Source organism: Corythoichthys intestinalis, chromosome 11 (genome assembly GCF_030265065.1).
Source record: "Corythoichthys intestinalis isolate RoL2023-P3 chromosome 11, ASM3026506v1, whole genome shotgun sequence".
In the NCBI taxonomy this organism is placed as follows: Eukaryota; Metazoa; Chordata; class Actinopteri; order Syngnathiformes; family Syngnathidae; genus Corythoichthys; species Corythoichthys intestinalis.
In genome coordinates, this window is record NC_080405.1 from 24824289 (window position 1) to 24846238 (window position 21950).

The 21950-nt window shown below is 39.1% G+C and overlaps 1 protein-coding gene across 2 annotated transcripts in view; it reads left to right on the forward strand.

The window, feature by feature from the left end:
- Positions 1–21950, forward strand: part of gpc4 (glypican 4) — a 50118-nt gene that overhangs the window by 21775 nt on the left and 6393 nt on the right. For both annotated transcript variants that reach the window (XM_057850797.1, XM_057850798.1), the window contains exon 2: positions 12190–12348. In XM_057850797.1, the coding sequence (XP_057706780.1) occupies positions 12190–12348 (159 nt within the window). The remainder of the gene's footprint in view (positions 1–12189; positions 12349–21950) is intronic.

Genomic DNA, 21950 nt, shown 5'->3' on the forward strand with positions numbered 1-21950 from the left:
TTTGCACCTGAGTCACCTGATTTTGAGAATATGCCGATACCGAGTTCCGATCCGATACTGGAAAAAATGTTGTTTAAAAAAAAAAAAAAAAAAAGTTTTAAACATCTTGCTGTCCCACCATGCTGTCTTCATAATGTGAAGTATTTTTAAAAAAATGCTTTTGTTTACCAACTGCCTAATTGAGTGAGTCTACTCAAATCCGCTCACGCTGCTGAGATCAGCCGCTCGCTTACACACACACAATGAGTTGCCACAGCACACTACCGCTAGTGTTTAACAAGCTAAACAATGAGTGACACATTCGGCGCCTTTGAAGGTAGCGCTACCAATCTTCTTTGGCGAGATAAAAAAACAACGCCTGTCAATCATGGTTAACTTTAACAAGCGAACTCCAGTGCACTGCTAACCAAGAAAAGCAGCAGGAGGGACAGTGAGAAGCTGTACGAGCATGAAACAGAAAAACATATTTTTTAAATTAAAAAACCCGATCCTTTTCACCTGATTCCGATCCTCTGAAAAATGGCGCCATCGGCCCGATTTCCGATCACGTGATCGGATCAGGACCTCCCTACCGGCCATATTGTCAAGACAGTTCACTCACATGCACACCATGCTCAAATTTTCAATCATTTCCTTCTTAAATTCAATGGTAAGCGTCACCTTTTTCCTTTTTTCACCACCTGCACTAACCTTCTTGGGAACCATGTTGATTTCTCTTGCAAGAAAATCCGCTGTGTGGCCATTTTGTGGGAAAACAATGAAATCGCAATGCTGTCTTAAATCATCGTATTACGAGGATTTCGTCATATGTCGAGACAAATGACCAGTCAAATTTCACGTCGGATGTTGAAAAGATCGGATTTCAGTGCGATCGTACAGTATGTAAATACGATCGTATGTTTAGCTACCAGTGTACATGAGTCTGAAGACCTGAATCCTTAACAAAACCGCCACTGGTGAAATTGCACTTACATTGTGTTTGCAAATGCATAAGCTTACATTTGGCTCATTACTGACAGTCAGAAATACCGCAATAGCAGGTTATTAAATCAAATGTCATTCAAACTCATGGTTTTAAAATGAAACTAAAATTATCACATTACAACAAACTAAATAGCATAACTAGCAAGTAATGAAACAACTGGAACACAAAAGATTAAGGAGTTTTCTGATTTTCGACGCCCAATAAACTAACCTTCAGCTCCTGTCTTTAAACTCTACCTGTCTGACGCGTCTCACAAATAGTTCAAATTGCACAATTATGAATTCAGTCTTTGAACCTTTAAAAGCACAGCAGTTCAAAGGCCTACAGGTTAGTCTCCCGGGGTAGCGGATGGCTTGCCTGGCTCTGCCAGACTATTCTCCCTGTAATTTTCAAACACTGAGAGAAATAGTCTGGGAACCATCCCATTAACGGCCTCTCGAGCAGGTACAAAATCAATTGACAAATAAGATTCGTTTATTTGCGTGACGTGTTCTTAACGAGCAACGTCACTCTTGCGCGTCGAAAGTCGTCTCCACAACACAGATGGTCAACGGGAGAGCCGAGAATATGTTCCAATCCATGGTAAAATCAGTTTTAAATTACCAAAAACACATCGACACGAGTCATTGACAACAGTCTGTCTCGCGCTAGCCATGTTGAATAAACTCCGCTCTCTTCGTATGTTTACTTCCGTGCGCAAGTCCCTCGTCCTTCCCTTGTCAGTTTACTAACGTCTGCCCGTCGCTGATTGGTCCACTCCGCTGTCTGTTTGCTGTGGCTTGCTCCGCCCTGGAAATTGTATCCGCTTGAATGGTGGCCAGACTCAATAGCTGGAACAGCGGTGAGTCTGGTGTACCAGGCAAGTGCATGGCAGGATGTCAAACCGAAAGTAACTCTACAAAAGAGCTGGGCGTTGTGGTCAAAACAGACATTCATTCATTCATTTCATTCGCTTATTTCATTATTCCTTGTCAAGACAACAAATATATACAGCTCATATAATCAAGTAACAAAAAAGAGCAGCAAAGCTAAGTAACATTGCAACATCAACTACTGTACATGCCTGAAAAGGAGTGGGAAGAAGAAAACTTATTCAATCCCACCCCTATTCTTATCTAATTAAGAACAAAAAGTTCTTGCTACTTCCTTCCAAAATGTAGGCCACCAAAAAATCAGTCCAAACAGTTTGCACATATACATTTTTGTAACAAATTTTGTCCCTTGTAGACATGTGCCGGTTACCGGTTTCACGGTTTACCGTGGTGTGAAAACGTCGCGGTTTCAAAACCACTAAAATTTTCCGTCATACCTTAGTACGGTATTCGCTATTTTTCATGTGCTAAAATGCAGCCGAAGTGGCTTGGTGCGGCAGCGCTCACCCTTCCCGTTTGTTGCCGTGAGTGTCAGTGACGCTATACTGCTAAACAGCCAGCAAACACAAAAACAAACCCTCTAAACACAAGGCGTACTTTTCTTCAATTTATTGAGCTCTCAAATCGTGGTGAAATATACAAATGAATACATTTAAAACGTTGTACAATTCGATTTTTCCACATGTGATTAGGTTCAACAGGATAGCAGTAGCAGCATTAAAAAGTTCGCCAAAAACAAAACACACATTTTCCTTTCAAATTCAATATACAAACTAACTAAAACTTACAAAGACGAATGTTAGCCTAGGCTAAGCTGGGAGAGCAGCTTTGTTGAGGTTTTATGTCTCACAGACGCTGAGTGAGAAACAAGCTTGAATCAAGGGGGAAAGAAAAAGGACCGCGTCAAAGATCGCTAATTGTGAAAGGAGGTCTCACTCCTCACTTTTTTTTTTTTTTTTTTTTAAGATGAAACCTTTCCTCAACAATATTTACATTTTAACTAATTTATAAAACTAACTTATACATTTTTAACTAACTTATTAACTTATGAATTCTTTGTTCTTTTTAACACAAAGGCATGGCATCATGTAGACTAGAGTTGACACAGTGGCTGAAAATGGTGAAACTTCACTTGTGCTTCCCCCCCTCAAAAAAAGTCATACAGTATATTTTTAATTTCATTTAGAAGTGTTTTTACTTTTTTACAGCAATTATTTTGTTCTTACTCTAATATTGAGCAACTTGAGCTGTGGCTGTGGTTATAGTCTAGGTTCTATTTATTTTAATTTTATATAAAATATTTGTTATTTTTTGTTAATTTATTTATTTTCACATTATATTCATGTTCCAATTTGCAAATATGTTTTGGAAAAAATCCTGTTCAATGGGAATTTTTTTTTTTTTTTTTTTAAACCCATACATCTCAAAATTTTGGAGCTATAATTGCAATACCGTGATACCGTGAAACCGCGGTATTTTTGCTCACGGTTATCGTACCGTCAAAATCTCATACCGGCACATGCCTAGGACTGATGAAGTTACCACAGGTAAAACCCAAACCAAAAACAATTTCATACCAACATGATAAATGAAAGTAAAACGATACCAACAATGGTAAAGGCCACGCACATAAGACAACAAATTATAAATGGCAACAATAACTATACCAACAACTGTCACGGACAACATACCAGCAATGGTAAGAAACAACCAGCACTCATACCAAGACAATTTATTGATGTAATTAAGACCTTATATCAGTATACTGTGACCAGACCATAAATTTGTATAACCTTTTAAATCTGTAGATAGATTGGCATTGCTTGTGTTGCATTCCCAGATTATTCCAAAGTTTCACTCCACACACAGACACACAAAAACCTTTACGAGTTGTTCGAATTTTGAAGTCTCCATATCCTCTCAAGTTATGAGTTCTCTCTTTCATTGTAAAAAAAGTTTTGCAATTTAATTGGTAATAATTTATTGAATGCTTTATAGAGGATTATTGAGGTATTATACTTTACAAGATCGTTACATTTTAGCAGCTTTGATTGAATAAACAAATTATGTGTGTGATCCAAAAACCCGACCTGATGGATGATCCGCACGGCCCGTTTCTGTAAGGTAACTAAAGGATTTATCGTGCTCTGATAAGCGTTTCCCCAGACTTTAACACAATATGAGAAGTATGGAAGAACCAAAGAGCAGTATAAAGTGCGGAGTGCGTTCTCATCAAGGAACTGTTTAACTTTATTTACAATTGAGAGACTCTTGGAAATTTTTGTTTTTATATGTCTGATGTGGGGTTTCCATGTCAGTTTACTGTCAATTGTGACGCCCAAAAATGTATTCACATCTACGTTTTCAATTTGGATACCATCAATAATTACATGCAACTCAAGATTAGTTTTAAAGCTACCAAACATCATAGCTTTAGTTTTACTTAAATTTAATGATAATTTATTTATATCCATCCATTTTTAAATTTTAATTAGCTCTTTGTTCACGACATTAACCAACTCATTATAATTATTACTACTATAGAATACATTGGTGTCATCTGCAAAAAGAATAAGTTTTAGAGATTGAGATACATTAAAAATGTCATTTATATATAGATTAAACAGTTTTGACCCCAGCACTGACCCCTGAGGAACACCACAAGCAATACCAAGTTGTTTTGATGTATACTGTCCCATTTTAACATACTGCACCCTTTTGCTTAAATAATCTTTTAACCAATTCCCTGCAACCCCACGAATTCCATATTTTTCCAGATTATAAATCAGAATTTGGTGATTGATTGCAACATCTCGCTAACGCTGCAATAACTATATTACTGTATCTTCCTTGTCTTTTTCTTTTCTTTTCTTTTTCTTTTTTTAAAGAAAATATAAATGCAAAAGTGTATGGAAATTTTATTTATTTATTCTCCCCAGTATAATACCCAGAAATAAAGGAGGGCTGACATTGGATTTTGAGTTTGGAATGCATTGTTAAACTGACCACAAGTCCATGATTATCGCTAAATGATCCGTTTGAGTAAATGGTGATCAGGGTGGTAGTTTTTAACGTTTGTTTCTTAGCCATTTTCTGAAAACCCATATTTGTGTATATGGGGTGACGCTACTGAACACATTGGCACTCAAAGTTTGTTTGGCATTGCTTGGGAGGAAAGAGCTCTCTCCTCATGTGGTGGTGTTGTTTCAAGTGGTGAACCACGTGTGTTGTACTACTTTGCTTCCTAGCAATTTTTACCAAGCATGTACTACACAAAAGCTCGTTATTTTTTTCCCTCTATCCTATCCTGTCCCAAAATGCCACAAAAAAAGGTGGCTGTTTCTTTCTCATAAAGTCATAAAGCGGAAGCAAGTACTGCACCGAGCATACTGTACCTTTCGCATTTTTTTTTTTTTTTACACTCTTCCAGCTGTGCGCATGGACGTCTGTGTGTTCATGTCTCTCACTACTCCGTCAGATGGTTATCGATGACAGTCTTTAGCTGTCAATCAGTGCCAAATTTTAAAGTAAGTGACCGATAGGTGTTAGCTGTACATGGTAGTGTGAAAATTACACATAGTTTGTTATTTTATTTATATCTTGACTGTTCATATTGAGATTTCGATAGCAAAATCTTCCAGACTTACACTAAAATAATATAATAATAAAATAAGTTGTTGTTTTGTTTTTTTTAAGTAGCAGGATGCAGGGTGAAAGTGTAGAGAGAGACTCCGGTGTCATGAAGTTCCACTCTGAGACCCCCAATTTGGCCAACTTTCAAAATTGTCCTATATCAGGGGTCCCCAACCTTTTTTGCACCACGGACTGGTGTGATTTGGGTCTTATTTTCACGGACCAGTGTTGTCAAATTTTGCACATTTATAAAATTTTGCTCCCAAAGCTTTTGTGGCGGTGAAAAAAGCCCTCTTTTACAATCAGTTGGACTCTCAATGTTTATCCGACGGTGCTAAAAAACTATTTACATCATGAACATACATGTGCAACACGAAAATGGCGTAAATTAATGCTTAACGACACGGCGAAGTCGTTAAGTGAGAGAGCTGCGTGCAGTTGTTGTGTGCAGCTAACATGGCAAACTTAAGTTAATATTCCTTTCTTTAAAGAAAGTTTGTAGTGTGTACTTTGGAATTGCTGCATTTGCGGTCATTTTAAACGTTACGCGCATGCCAAATTTGTCAGAACACCGACAATGTGCGGCAAAAAAATTCAGCAAATATGAAATAACATTTGTTTTTAGCCCCGTCGTGTTAAGTGCAGGGAAAATACAACTCACCCGCTGAATCAGTGAGAGGTTCGAGCTTGTTTCGTTTGTTTCAGTGCTCTCCTAGCGATGTCAGGATATTCCGAAATGATTTTAATCCAGAACCTCGGTAGTGTTGTTGTCTCAAATGTACATTTAAGGTCGCCGTGATTTGCGATCTCTACAAGCTGATATTCCTGTTCCACAGACATGCTCGAATCACTTGGTTTATTCACATACGGGTCACGAATCCACTTCTTCGCAGTTATTGTTAGTGATTGGGAAGTAGCATAAATTTTGTTTTCTTCAGGGTTGTAGGCTCAACACGTTCCCTTTTCCCCGTAAAAAAGATGTCTGTTTTTCAGTCATTCTAATGTGGGGGCTAATTATTTCCGGGAACAAATGTGATGGGCGACGACCTACGTCATACGTTATTATCGAGGCCAAGCGCACATGGATATACAAAATTTTTCATTTTTTTCATTGTGACGTAATTTGTTTAAAAGTTTAAAATATGCGAGTGAATAATTTTTAAAAGTTTTTTTTTTAAACTAAATGTTAGACATCAATTAATGTTTCTAAGCTAAAAATGACATTTTGATTGATAAATATAATTCTTTTTATCGTTGGGTTGAAACAAAAGCGGTTGCGCGACATCTGTTAACGGGGGTCTCCAGGGTAAAACGGCCAAATTAAAAATAGTTTGGGGGCTTAATGTGCCATGAATCTGCAATGGCAGCATATACAGTAGACATATTGTTCTATCAAACACAACAGTTATTTTGGCTTGAAATGAGGCAGCTTACTTCAAAGGGGTGCAAGAGCAGAAAATGCTTTTTCAGCCTTGTCTGTGTTTTCCGCCAAATATATATATATATATATATATATATGTATATGTATATATACTGTATATACTAGAGATGTCCCGATCCGATATCTGGATCGGATCGGACGCCGATATGGGCAAAAAAATGCGTATCGGATCGGCCGACACGGAAAAATTCCGATCCAGACTTCCGGTCCAGTTTTTTGGGAAATCCGGTCCGGGTTTTCCAGTGCACCGACTTACATAATCCATTCCAGTTTTTGCTTCAGTTTCCCTAAAATCCGGTCCGCATTTTACGCACACCTTCAACACACTTCATTACCGTCTCCCAATTGACTGAGAGTCTATCGGTAAAAATGTCAGCTGTGCGGGATTATTTCACTTTAAATGACGACAAAGACGAAGAGGCAGAGTGCAACATATGCCACAATAAAGTCAAGCGTGGTGGTAAAGCTGTAAGAAGTGTTAATTCAACCAAAGTAATCAAGCATTTATCGAAATACCACCACAAACAATACAAGGAGTATGAGGAGTATATGAGGAGTATAAGGAGAAAACCGAAGACAGAAAGAAAGTTCATACGCAACGAACACTGGCAGAAACTTTTGCTATGCGTGACAAACTGGCACTTCACGGTCCCAAAGCCCAGGGAAGAGTTGTTGCCGAAGGAATCATTCTAGATGATGAGCCATTATCTCTCGTGAGTAAAGTGGGATTTAGACGCATCGGGCAGACTTTTTTCAAAAAATATATATTCATATCTTTATACTAAAATGATGTATGTATGTATGTATGTACTTTTCCAGCGTTATTTCGCTGTGTAAATGCATTTATAATGATAAAAATATGTAGAGTATTTAAACATTGAGAAAACTCGAGGAGATTAAAATAAATGTCAAATCCACTATCGACCTGTTAGAACACACATGCAAATATAAAATATATAAATGTTTATTGAATATCCATCTTACAGTCTTGTTTAACTGGGAGAATTTGTTACAAAAGACAGGCTATAATTTGCATATATGCACTGGCGTCACCAAACGTGATCACAAAAAACATAACCACACATCGCTCCTGAGTCCTCACAAATAAAGCATAAATTTTTTTTTTTTTTTTTTCAGGCTCGTGCCTACAAATAAAACATAAAATTTTGGGGTTTTTCGGGCTGGGCAAGCAAATCAAAAGGAGTGTGTAATAGTTAATAGTTTGAGGTTGTTTGTGTGGTTTGCTTTTTTAGGACAGTTTACAATATTATTATCATGTTTTACTGTCTGAATATGTCATTTCTGTTTGTTATTTATAATGTTTTGTGTTTATCATTTAATAAACAGGTCAGTTTCTTGTTACCAATCATTATGTTATTCCAACTCACCTAATTCAGCTGGCAAGTTGTTATCAAGACTACTAAAACCCTTTTCAGCATGAGTCTGACAACTAAGTAAGGAGGCTAAATAACTTCAAACTTTAATACATGCTCAGAGAGGCCGGTATCGGTATCGGCCAGTATCGGATCGGAAGTGCAAAACAATATTGGTATCGGATCGGAAGTGCAAAAACCTGGATCGGGACATCCCTAGTATATACATACATCTGTAGGGCAGGGGTGCTCATTATGTCGATCTCGATCTACCAGTCGATCGCAATGCTAGTTCGGGTGCTTGTTTGGGGGCTTTATGCGCCATGAATCTGCTATGGCAGCATATAGAGAAATTGTTCTATCAAACAGCAAACAAACAACAGCGTATCAAACATCAGTCAATCGCAATGCTAGTGTGGGCAAAAAAATAATAAAATGAATACATTTTTAGGGGTGGGGCAAAAAATGTCCAAAGTCAATTATATTTTGTGTGCAATATTAGTAAATGTGGTTATGCAACATACATCAACATAAGAATCCTCAATATATTTCTCAATAAATACTGTATATGGGTAGATTATTTTGACTTGATCATTTCACTAGTAGCTCGCAACATATATTGTTGCTGAGCTCTAATCTATGTGCCCCCTTTCCTCATTGTCAAGGTAGCTCGTGGGAGGTGTCCTTCAATAGCAAATCTAAGAGCAAAAAAATAGTGAGCAACCCTGCAGTAGGGCATGCAAATTTACAACAGTTAGTGAACCATGCTCTGATAGCCTGATCTGTTCTTTGCATGTTGTCATGCAGCTGACAATTATGTCAGTCTTTGTATTTACATGTCATGCCAGTTACTTTACAAAGTGCATTTGGTGCTGTTTTTGTACTAGCCATTTTGTAGACTGACTTCATGTTTAGAAATTAATAAATGGTACACAGCATATAAAGTTTTACATTACAAACACTCATTTCAAATTTAATCGGTATTACATAATCAATGGACAAATTTCACTTCATTATTTTCAAATGTCTATGTGGAAGCCCTGACAACTGTGGGGTTCCAATTGCAATAGAAGCAAGCAAACAGTCGTGCAATGTGCACTTATCCCATGGTTTCCTTTACAGCTCTGCTAATAGATTTGAGCAATGTCTTGAGTTCAGGATAGTACAGAAATAATCCTCATGGGACTTTCGTGACTTCAAATGGAGTGAATTGACCACTTGGCCTGTCTATTTATACTTTTTGCTTGTGTCTGCAACTTTACAACTTTTAATTGCCAGTATGCCAGGGTGTGTGTGTGTGTTAGTGGCATTATTATTGGATGACTAAGGTTTAGGTGGTAGGTTACTGTGTGTGGTGGATGTACCGGCTGGTGGACAAGGGGTTGGTCAGAGGACAGGACCTCTCTCAGAGGAGTGGCTGTTAACCCTTAACCCCACTGGTTAAGCCTAGAGGGTAATGGTGGTCGAGGCGGAGGGTATGCAAGCATTGGGTGGGGGCTGCATCCTGATGTCTGCCTGGTTCAGGGGCACATGATGGCAGGCAGGGAGGGCGGCAAGGTGTCTAATCTGTTTTTTGTCTGTGAGTCGTTTTCACCTCCCCCGCCATCATTCTTGTGAGAAAAGCATTTGAGGCAGAACAATGTCAAAGGGAAGTGTCTTATTTTATGAGCCATTTAAAGGGGATGGTGGTCACCCCACAAAGGAAAGTCTGAAAAGTAGTGGAGTGCTGATGAATGCCATGGCGCGCAGTCACGTTTGTTTACAAGGTGCCGTTCTCTTGTTTTGAGCGCCATAAATGGCTATTTTCCCTTTCAGAGTGACACCCCAACAAGGTTTAGTCTCTGTGTCTTGTTACATCTTGGAGAGCTTGGAAAGGAGGTATCTGGGGAGGCCCCTGAAAGTAAGATTCCGTCCACCCAGCACACACACAAAGACTATTAATGTCAAGGAATGTGCAGGAAAATGATTGGCAAAGTTCGCTGTAAATAAGTAACGCTGATTGTCCAGCATAAAGTTCACTCCTACTGGCACTTAGTGTCTTGTGCCTCAGTTTTCTCGCTGATTGTCCAGCATAAAGTTCACTCCTACTGGCACTTAGTGTCTTGTGCCTCAGTTTTCTTTTTTTTGTGTTAAGCCAAGAAATTGACTTTCAAAGTATGCATGAGCTAAGAACCTTGACTTTTTAGAGACTTGAGTCTTTGAGCTAACAATACAACACTTGTATGGACATTCCTGTGAAATATCGACCATTTCACATTTATTTGTGTACTTTGGTAACTAGGGCTATTTTCCATGTGGATATAGCCCTTCTGAGTGCTGTGCGGTGTGGCCCCTGCTAAAGGGTGGGGGGCGACTTGGATGTCTGTTAGACCTAAAAGTTGAGAGTGTGTGCACCTCTTGCTCCCAGTGCCTCCAATCATGCCTTTACAAAGAGCCATGTGTTGAGCAGTGATGCTATGAGTGAATATGTTTAGGTTGGGACCGCTCGCGTGCACATGTACTGTACATGAACAGGGCCTGCTAGGATTTTCAGTGGTTGCAGAAGGATGAGTTTGGGGAAAGAACTAGCGGCTTCTCTGTATGTACTTGAAACTAGTGCAGTTTATGGCACCAAAGTGCATCATTCTGTTATAAACATCTACCGTATGACTGTAACCGTTTTGGTTGTTTAATTCTTTGTAACCAATTTGTATGGTGCCCCTAGTGTTTACACCAAGAACTTGCCTGCACAATTTTCCACTTATGGAAAACTTAACACACCACCATACAAGGCCTGAAAGGATCCTTGTTACTTTATTTAAAAGAAAACATTACGCAGCTGAAACTTTGCATTCTTTTATAATAACGGCAAAATGTTCATTTGACACTTTGAGCAGTTTACGATGTGTGACAGTTTTAAGAAGCAGTTGGTTGGAAAAAGCTACCAAATCCCCATAGCCAAGGTTAATTGACAATAGCAATTTTACCTCAGAAATCCCTTCTGAGGCTAGCTTTTAGAATGGCAATAAAGTTTGATCCTTGATGGCGTTTATTTTTTTATTTGGTAAAATGGAATTCTAAGTGAGGAGAGGAGAAATGCCTTTGAAAGAAGTAATCTATGTCAACATGGACTTAGCTGAATCGGTTACCTGTAAAGTGGATAAAAAGCTAATCCTTTCATCTTCAAAGTCAGTGGAAGACAGAATAATGCAGCAATAACCTGCCAGTCATGATAGAGTGCCAAGATCAGATGCATGATGCATCTGGTTCATGTGTATTGCATCTAAGGTATGTTTGATGTGCCAATGCTGGATGTTATACATTTTTGAAGAGACATATCTCTGACTATTCACTCTGAGAGAATTGAGGTTATTTTCGGTGGATTGACACAATATGTGCATTTGTATTGTGATTGGAATTTTTTTTCTTTCAATTCGTTTTGTGGTTGCAACAGTTTTATTTTGCGGCATTTAAAAAATGTTTTTGTGTTTTCATCATTCTGTGTTTGCATTGTTTGGTTGTTTAGAGCACATTTGCTTTGGTCTGCCACCGATCGAAATCTTCAATAATACGGCTGACAGCATAATTTCTTAGCAGTGTCAGCAGAAGAGCCCTGAAAGTTAATTTTCACCCAAAATACAGAAAAAAAAATCCAATGAAAAACCTAACTACCCCTAACACTTTGAGGCCTTTTCTCAGTTTTTCTTTCAATTTGATTCGCATCATTTATAAACATGTCATAAGTGCTCGAATAAGCTGAGCTCAAAAATGTTGAATGTACTCTTTTCTTTACTTGTAGTTTGCACATTTTCTTAAAATATGTGAGGGCATCTTCCTATGCTATGATTGACGTTGTTTTGTTACTTAACATTCATCATTTACTGATTTGTTTTTTCTCTTTTCCAGGAGCATCACTGAAAGTCTGTCCACAGGGGTTCTCCTGCTGCACTGTGGAAATGGAGGAAAAGCTAAGTCAGCAGAGTCGTTACGATATCAGAGCCCCTGTCTCCAGACTTAGCACCAATCTACAGTCCACCTTTAGGCAGAGGCATGAGCACTTTGACAGTAAGCAAACAAACAGACACAAACACCAGCCATTTTTATGCTACATTTGTTGCAAAGTAATCGCCATACTAGCAGTAGTAGCACACATGCATGCTTTTTGACAGACACTCCCACCTGCCATTGCATTGCCCTGAGAGGAGACAGTCGCTCTGAGTCCACTGGCCTGTCCACCTGTCTTTCAACATGTCTGTACCCTTCCTCAGCGGCCCCCTCTGCTGGCTTTCCTTCTCTAGAGAGACGCACACGCTTGCAGACGGACCACACACATCTTCAGATTTTTGCTTCCTTTTCCTCCATGTGTGCTCACATGTGTGTACGCCAGTAAATAGTGAGATCAGATTTCGCTTGTGTATGGCGGAAGCACATGGGAACATGCAACAGTGCAGGATCACAGAGGAAGTGGCATAACTTTTGACTACTCCAACCTATCAGTGCTGCAGTTCTCATGGATTTTTTTCCTTGTAACAAGATTAAGGGGAATGACGAAAAAGTCATTTTGAGATGTCGGGTTAGTTTGCGCATGTGTGACACGTTTCTCGTATATGCGCGCCTGTGCATACGTGGGTCACAGAACTTTACATCTTGTGGGTCTGCGAAAGAGAGCGAAGGATTGTCAGCAACAGGGTGCGTGTGTATTGCAGCCAGATGTGAAGTGGAATGTGACGTGTTGGAATGCAGTGGCAGCTAATGCTGTCCCGCCCCTCGCTTTCTCCTTTTGCTGCCCTTTGTCCTATCTCATCCCTCTCCTGACATTCCCCCTCATCCCACGCAAACACTCTTTCTCTATCATTTGTATTTTTAATTCTTCCTTCACTATTTTAGTGCGTTTTTGACTAGCTGAGATGCAAGTGGGTGTCTTGTGTCAATGGATCCCCTCAAATCATGCCTGGGAACGGGTGTCAAATTCAAAGCCTGGGGGCCAGATCCGGCCCATCACATTATTTTTTGTGGCCCATGAATGATTCTTGCTAAAAATAAAATTATTACGTGTACTAAAATACAGTTTATATGAATAAAATTTTATTGAAAAAGAATAATTAATATACTATTTATTGTTTTCTTCTTTTTTAAAATACAAATAAAAACAACGGAAACTGAAATTTAAAATGATTTCAAAATTATAAAGGAAATAGAGTATTCATGTTTTTTACCCCCCATTTTTTAAAATAAAAAAAACTATTTTATTTAAAAAAAAAAAAGAAATCATGTTTCACCCTTTTTATTTAAAAATGTAGGAAATAAAAAACATGCAAAAAAATAATTTGCAATTAATAGCCTCAAAAAAGAGGATTTTCTGCCAACCCTCTCAATCAAAAATGGATTGAATGTCTGTCATCGTTACTCACAGGTTATGACTTAATATTCCATGGTCAGTTGAAAAAAGTAAGCAAGGAAGATTCGTTTTACTGCCAGTTTAAAAAAAAAACTCAATAAAGATGTATTACACTGGTAGGGAGTTTTTTTTTTGTTTTTTTTTTTAAACTCTGGGCATCAGGCCCGTTACTGGAAATATGTATATGGCGGAAAACACTCAGGTGACTTGAAGTTTCGCTCTCAGATCCCCAATTTGACCAGATTTCAAAATTGTCCTATATGCATGTGTGATACATCATTGGAAAGCCTAAAATCTCAATTTTCTGGGGGAAGAAAATTTTTTAACAGGAGGGTATTTTTTAAAATTTAACCCCAAAACCCTAACTAGAGGTGAGAGCATGAGAGAGCATAATTACACCATGATTTTATCAATCAATCAATCAATCAATCAATCAACTTTATTTGTATAGATGAAATATTGTTGCGTACTTGCCTTGTTTTGATCCAAAAACTCTGTGTAACATGTCTCACTGCGTGTCAAGACACAGCTGTGAATGGCCACAGCCGGACTTTTGGGAATTTTATGGGTGAAACAGGGTAATATACCAAGGGTCGCAATGCAGAAATCGCAGACATCAAGGAGTGGTCAAGATTTTCTTTTTCAAAATTTTACCCTTTTAAAAAAAATTTTTCAATTTTTCTTTGTTTGGATCAATTATTTATCATCTAAAATATCAGGAAAAATGTGACAGTAACAAAAAAAAATACAATTAAGTGATAGTTATGAGGTAAATATTAGTGACCTATTTGAAGACACTATTTTTTTCATTGTGACGTAATTTGTTTAAAAGTAAAATATGCGAGTGAATTATTTTTTTTTAAACTAAATATTATATCAATGATTCTAAGCTAAACATGATAGACTTTTCAAATACTAAATATAATTACTTCTTTTTATGGCTGGGTTGAAACAAAAGCGGTTGCGCGGTGTCTATAAACAGGGGTCTCCAGAGTAAAACAGACAAATTAAAAATAGTATAGGGGCTTAAAGAGCATATGACACAAGAAAAAAAGTCTTAAATGGCATTATTATGTGAATTAGAATCATATTTTGAGACGATTCAACTATATACAACAATTTAGCAAAGCACAGATGACGAGAAATTAGTCTTTTAATCTGCCGGTTAGCCACGCCTACCATTATAGGGCTTTAGCGTCCCCAACAGGTGGATGACGTCAGCGGTAGACTGGGCTCATCGATTTTACTATTCAGCCCATTGAGGGGGAATTATTCGAAAACGAGGAAAACGCGACGAAGAAAGCCGCAAAATGTCATTGTTTCAGTCTCTCTACTCCAATATTTTTACAGGATATTCTTTTTATCCAAGTATTTTTCCCCAATAGCTATATAAATGGCTTGAGAAGGACCAGTCAGCCCGTCGAAGGTGAACTATTCACAATGAGGAAAACGCGACAAAGAGAGCGGCAAAATGTCATTGTTTCTGTCTCTTTACTTCAATATTTTTACAGGATATTCTTTTTATCCAAGTATTTTCCCCAATTGCTAAATAAATGGCATGGTCATGACAAATAACAGTCTTGGGCTGAATGGAATATGAAATAATAAAAATGCATTTTTTCAGGACGACATGGCAAAATTACTCCAAAATGGTCAGAACTGTCGACTTCACCTTTACTGTCGCACCTCCCGAACGATATTTTGTAATACCTAAATCGGACATATGTCATTTCCCTTCCCCGGCTTCGGAGAATGTAAACAAACCAGAAGGCGTGACAGCTAGCCGACATGCTAACGTGAACCGAGGGATGTTTCAAAGCGGAAAATCACACATAGCTATCCTGGATTATTTGACATGACGACCCGGTTGTCGAAAGTCTTTGCGGATCTTCAAACCGCCCGGCGGAGAGCAATTTACAGTTCGTTCCCCGGAGGAGGGTGGCTGGAGTTTTTGTGCAGCTAACGTGCTGCTGCTAATGAGCATTAGGAGAGCTTTTTACATGCCTATCAATGATTAAACGTAAGTAGTCCTTCATTTAAAGGAAGTTTGTAGTGTTTACTTTGTAATCGCTTTATTCGTGTTTGACATAATACAAAACAAGATGTTTACTCACTTCCTCGTAAGTCCAATGGTCCCACAGTAAATATCCACGGTGAATGGGAACCTTTTGAAACTCCAAAAAGGCGCATACGCCTCTTCTCATACAGAATGATTTTTCTGCAGCCGTTTGGCTGGCGTGATGCAAAAAATAAACGTACTAATCCGCAAAATCAGCTGAATCCTTCGTCCTCATACACAACAGTACACTGTAGCGTGAAGAAGACGTCTTCTACCGTACACGTCACAGCGCCCTCCTCCTCAATGCAAGACCGAAGCCAGAAGTCACTCATTTTCCTGGCGCGGGATTCAAAAAACTAAATAAATATAGCGATCACTTCCACACACATCCAAGCGGTCCATATCATTCAGGAGCATAAAATACCGCGTGTATTATGAAATAAACATGCTTTTTCGTGTCACAGGCACTTTAATGCGCCATGAATCTGCTATGGCAGCATATAGACATATTGTTCTATTAAACCAGTGCTTCTCAATTATTTTCTGTCACGCCCCCACAAGGAAGACGTAAATGTTTCGCGCCCCCCCCAAACTCTCTGCCGCCACTGTAAATAGTATCATTTGTCTATAAAATTACTATTATAAATACGCATCTGCCTAACATTGTGTCCTTTTTTTCTAATAAAGAAGAAAAGTAACATAGATCAACTTATAATAAAGTATAACTTTATTAACATTGTTTTGTTTGTAACAGAGAAGACTTGACGTGCATCAATTTGCCTGAATTAAAAAAAAAAAAAAAATTCACATCCAAACTAAAAAATACACTCGATACATTTTTGACCATTTGATACAGAAAAATAAAATGTAATAAAATCAATAAATAATACCAAATTAAAATTGATTAGAAACATTCACTCATGAAGACAATGTGCCAAAAAATTTGATCGAAAAAACAAATCTGAATAAAAGGGGGGGGGGAAGTGTCCTTGGACAGGACAGTTTTTATTTTTGCTGCTCACAGTATTTACCTCCTTTGCAATGGTGTGGAGTTATTTTGCAATTAGCATGCTAACAATGCTCACTGGCTTACTGATATAACACTGACAAAGCAGGACGATTGTTGGCAATATTCGGCACGTTTTCACTGAAAAAATCAAGCGGCTTAAAAATGAGATTGGGGTCTAATGTCTTTAAGTGGCGTCTTAATTGATTTGGCTTCTTGCTGTCTGCTATTATTATTTTTAGACACAGTAAACAGTGGTCTTTCATCATCACCCACTGTATTAAAAGTCAAAGCTAAAAGGCAAACGGCACGAAAAAAGCGCATTCACGGCGGCCGAGGTAGAACCGTAGGTGAGGGCAGTCGTCGTGACGATCCCAAGCCGAAAATGGCACTTCTCGGGCGGCGACGTGAGAACCGGACAAGACAGTGGGTCGCTGCGTGAGTGAGTCCGGTCGGAAAACGGCTTTCGAAAACGGCGGTGGCACACTGCTCTTCATATCTGTTGTCTGTGTGTGCTGAGTGCTGTGCTCTTCCTTAGTTCAAAAATACTGCGCGCACTCTGAAAATGAGAGCGCCACTGCCACCTACTGAGTGGATGTGCAAGTACACTTTATTCCAGTACAGCAAAAAAAAACAAAAACAAAAAAAACATGTTCCCCGAGGTCACATGCGCCCCCCCTGGCATTGCTCTGCGCCCCCCCAGGGGGGCGCGCCCCACTATTTGAGAAGTACTGTATTAAACACAACAGTTCCTTTGGCATAAAATACAGCATATTTTATAGAGGGGTGCAAGAGCAGAAACGGCTTTTTCAGCCTTGTTTGTGTTTTCTGCCACACACACATATATATACATATATATACATATATACACACATATATATATATATATACAAACCCTATGTAGTGGCATCATGCAGACTATCACCAATAGTCCTTAGCTTTAATGTTAAATAAAAATGCATAATACATAAATACAGTAATAATACATTCCATCTTATTTTTCTCTTATGTCTAACACAGAAATTCACTGAGTGAAAATGTAGGAACAGATATATGTTACTGCAAATGTGTTTTTTGTTTAGCAGTCTAGTTAAATACCTAAATCGTACATGCTTCAAATATGTCTATATATGGTAATCATTACATCATTGAGGAATAATGCCATTTATACAATTCGTTTTTCAGGTCATGGGTTGTCCTGGAGGGTTCAGGCCAGAGCAGAACGTGAAATTGTAACCTGCTTTTCATTCACCTTTTGTGCCCCCCACGACTGCAGGAAGCTTGCGGGCGGCTCAATTCAAACTGTTAGATGTAGGATCTCTTTACAAAGGCCTGTTGCGCCTTTTTCCACTTGCTCCATTTGACACCTCTAACCGCTTATGGTGACATGTTCATGTTGCTGTCGTATTATTTACTTATTATACACCAAGACACCGAGAAGCTGACTCATAAAGTGCTTCTTCTTTAATTAGTTCTTTCTATTGACAATATTAACTAATTTCCCACACTAGATGTCCAGTCCATTTTCATTGGAAGGGCTGGCAGCAATTATTCAGTTCAAGCCTTTTCTAGTCAAAATGGATTGGATGTCTAGCAGCGTCAATGGCAGGCAATAAGTTAAATTACTGCAGTGTCATAGGCCAAAATGTTCAGGGGGTAAAAAGGCAAAGCTTTATTTTTAGTTAGAGCATTAACACTGATCGGTTAATAGCTTGCTGCCAGCATGGGAGCTTAGCTCAGCGGTAACAGCACTCAACACGTAGGATCTGCAAACAACACACTGATGCTGGTTAGTAATGAAAGTGTTAGCTATCAGTTTTTTTTTGTTTTTTTTTTTACACCATATGCAAATGTTCGCTACTATACGGAAGACTCTAATGATGGGAACCACCACTACCGCGCATGTGCATATGACAGCCTGGCACCAATTTAGATTGGCAGGAAAACCAGCAGTAGGGACTGGAAGCGCCGTTGAAAAAATATTTTGTGATGAATAAGTGATGAAATTCTGTTTTGGAGACGGAGGTCCTTACGACCTGTTATCGCAAAGTGAATAATTTGATCATTTCTGAATTTAACTTAAATTTGAGGCTGCATGTCCATGCTATTGATTAGAGCAAGAGAGAGAGTTCACTCATGCTGGGTTGCTGAATCAATAAAACTGCATTAAGAAGTGTCGAGAGTTAGAGTGTGTTTTGTGTTGTTAGATCCAGTGCGCCTCCGTCAGAAGTGAGTAAATGAAGCCAATTGTATTTTTTGTATTCTTTGTTGATGAGACGTTACTATTAAGCACGGAGCATTAAGTTAGTTAGCGAATATGCTAATCAGTGTCTTACTGTTAGATAGTAACATTGTCTCACTTCTTTTTATAAAGAAACCGCACACTAGTAAAGGTAAGAGGGAGCGGGAGATCTACTGGCTGATCGGTGCAGCGTCTGCAGTAATGCGGACTCCGCACCGGTCCGTAGTGGTGAAGAAGGAGCTGGGCTGAAAGGCGAGCTCTCGATTTACCAGTCGATTTATGTTCCTGCCCTCACCTATGGTCACGAGCGGTGGGTCATGACCGAAAGTACAAGATCCTGAATACAAGCGGCCGAAATGAGTTTCCTCCGTAAGTTGTCCAGGCTCTCCCTTAGCGATATGGTGAGAAGCTGGCTTATTCTGGAGGGACTCAGCGTCAAGCAGCTACTCCTCTACGTTGAGAGTAGCCAGCTGAGGTGGCTCGGGCACCTGATTTGGATGCCCCTTGGACTCCTCCCTGGAGAGGTGTTCTGGGCATGTCCCACTGGTGGGAGGCCATGGGGACGACCCAGGACTCGGTGAAGAGACTGTCTCTCAGCTGGCCTTGGGATCCCGCCGGAGGAGCTGGTTGAAGTGGCTGGGGAGAGGGAAGTCTGAGCTTCCCTACTAAAGCTGCTGCCCCCGCGACCTGACCCCGGATTAAGCGATGGATGGATGGATGGATAGAAGAAACCGCAAACATGGACCCATTCATATAACAGCTTAGTCTACTTTCAACACAAACTCCCATTCAAACTGTAAATTGTCATACAAGAGAGTGTGCTTTGAAATTCGATTTGGATTATATTTATGAACAATTGTTTGCTTAAGAAAACTGATTCATTACAGTCTTTCTCCTTATTCTATTTTTTTGTTTAATTTGTTTAAATATAATAAACGAGTCATTGACACAATCAGAACCATTATTAAACACTTTAACAAGTTTAATTTATTTAAAGCAGTGAGTTGTAGACTACAGTTATGTGAGGAAACTAAAAAAAAAAATATTTTGGAAGGATATTGTCATTTTTTCTTCATTGTTACTTACAACATGCCTAAAATATCTTCAAGTTCAGATTGTGAAGGTAATTGGAAAAAGAGATATTTTCCCAATTAATCATTTAATTAATCGTCCGATTAATCGATAATGAAAATAATCGTTAGTTGCAGCCCGACATCAGAGGCATTTAATGAGTTTTAACTGCTTTGCATATGTGCATAAACACAGCCTAACTATAAATGTCGATTTAAAGCTCATATGACTACATGCATTTACACACTTCCAAACTCAGGAAGTGGTGTATGTGATTAGACACGCTCTCACCCTGTGCCTGGAGCGAGAAGTCATGGCCAATTAGGAGGCAGAAATAGTTCTCCCCGCTTTGCCATGATCTCAGCCTGTCTGTCGGCCTTATTACTCTGACCCTGTCCAGCAGTGCAGGCTTACGTGTGGAATTTAAAAATGTGGATTATGGCTTCTTACAAGAGACACCCATTCCCAGATATCCAGCAGCAGGAGTGACGGAATCGCATGCCATGAGAAAGGAGTGAGGAGCAAGAACTAATTGGCACAAATAGGGGTGCAATTACTAGTTGGGTTGGGATTGGGAGGAGCAGTGTTTAAAGAAACACAGGTGGGGGTGCACTGAGGAGGAAGTCGGAGGGTGGAGTGGGAGGAATTCAGCATCCTTGATCCTGTAATGGATTAAAAATCATTACTTATAATTTAGGGCTTTAAGCATCATGTGTAAACGAATTGTTGGAGGAAGGTCAGAAGAGGATAGTCTTGACCATTTGTGCTTTATTTTAAAACTAAAATTTGTTCAAATTTAATACAAAAATCCTTTATTTCCTCGTTGATTCCCAGAAAGTTTTTACACACTTGAAAATGACAATGAATTAATATATATACATATATATATATATATATATTTTTTTTTACTTTATTCTTGTTGAATGTTATCATTTTTATATCTGCAGGTCACAAATAATGCGAAGTATGACAAACTAAAACTAATAAAAACTGAACAAAAGCTATTATTTATTCAAAACAATAAAAACTACCAAGTCCACTCTTAACACTAAAACTAACTGAACTGGGGGGACCCAAATAATGTATCATGAAAAATTCCAAACCATTATACTGTATTCTTATCCTACTTATTCACTTTCAATGAGAATGTTTTATGCCTGTTATGTTGCTTATACTCTTTGACGTGAACACCCTCTTCTCTTTTTCATGTCTGCCAACTCCTTTTTTGAAACTTCTTGGTACTATAACATTCCATGGTTGGGGGTCAATCTTTGTCAATGCAGAGTAGAACTTGGGTTCTTGTCCTCTGCTGTGTGTGCGCGTGTGATTTGGAGGCTGCGGTGTTTCCGGTATCCTGGCAACACAGTAGGGATTTGGAGTTAAAAAAGCCCTCAACTTAACCCACCCCATGCTGCCCTCATTCCCCCCCTTTCCCCATTTTTTTCTTTTTAGTGTGTCAGTCTGGAGTGGAAGTGACAGCATTACGAGGGGACCGCGTGTGTGCGCGCGTGCGTGCGTGTTGGTAGCAGGGAACGTTTAGTGTCTCCTTCTGTGAGTGCATGGGAACTTTACATTTCAAAGGAAGGCATAGGACACCCAGAAAAACTCCAGCAGGACAGAAGTTTTGTCCGCACGCCGCTAGAGTGGATAGAAAGGAGATGAGTGAAAGGGGGCTGAGCGCGTACGCTTGCATGCATGCACAACTGAAGGCGACGCATTTTTCAGTGACTCTGGAATTCTCATTTTGTTCAGATTAAGAGAGTCGGGGGTAAGGGGGACTGGATTATTGGGGTGGAGGGTGGCGGAGGGGGTGATGGACATTCCTTAGGATGAAGTAGGTCATTGTTCCCTGTCTACTGAAGAGAGATCTCTGAAGAAACTGATGAAGTGA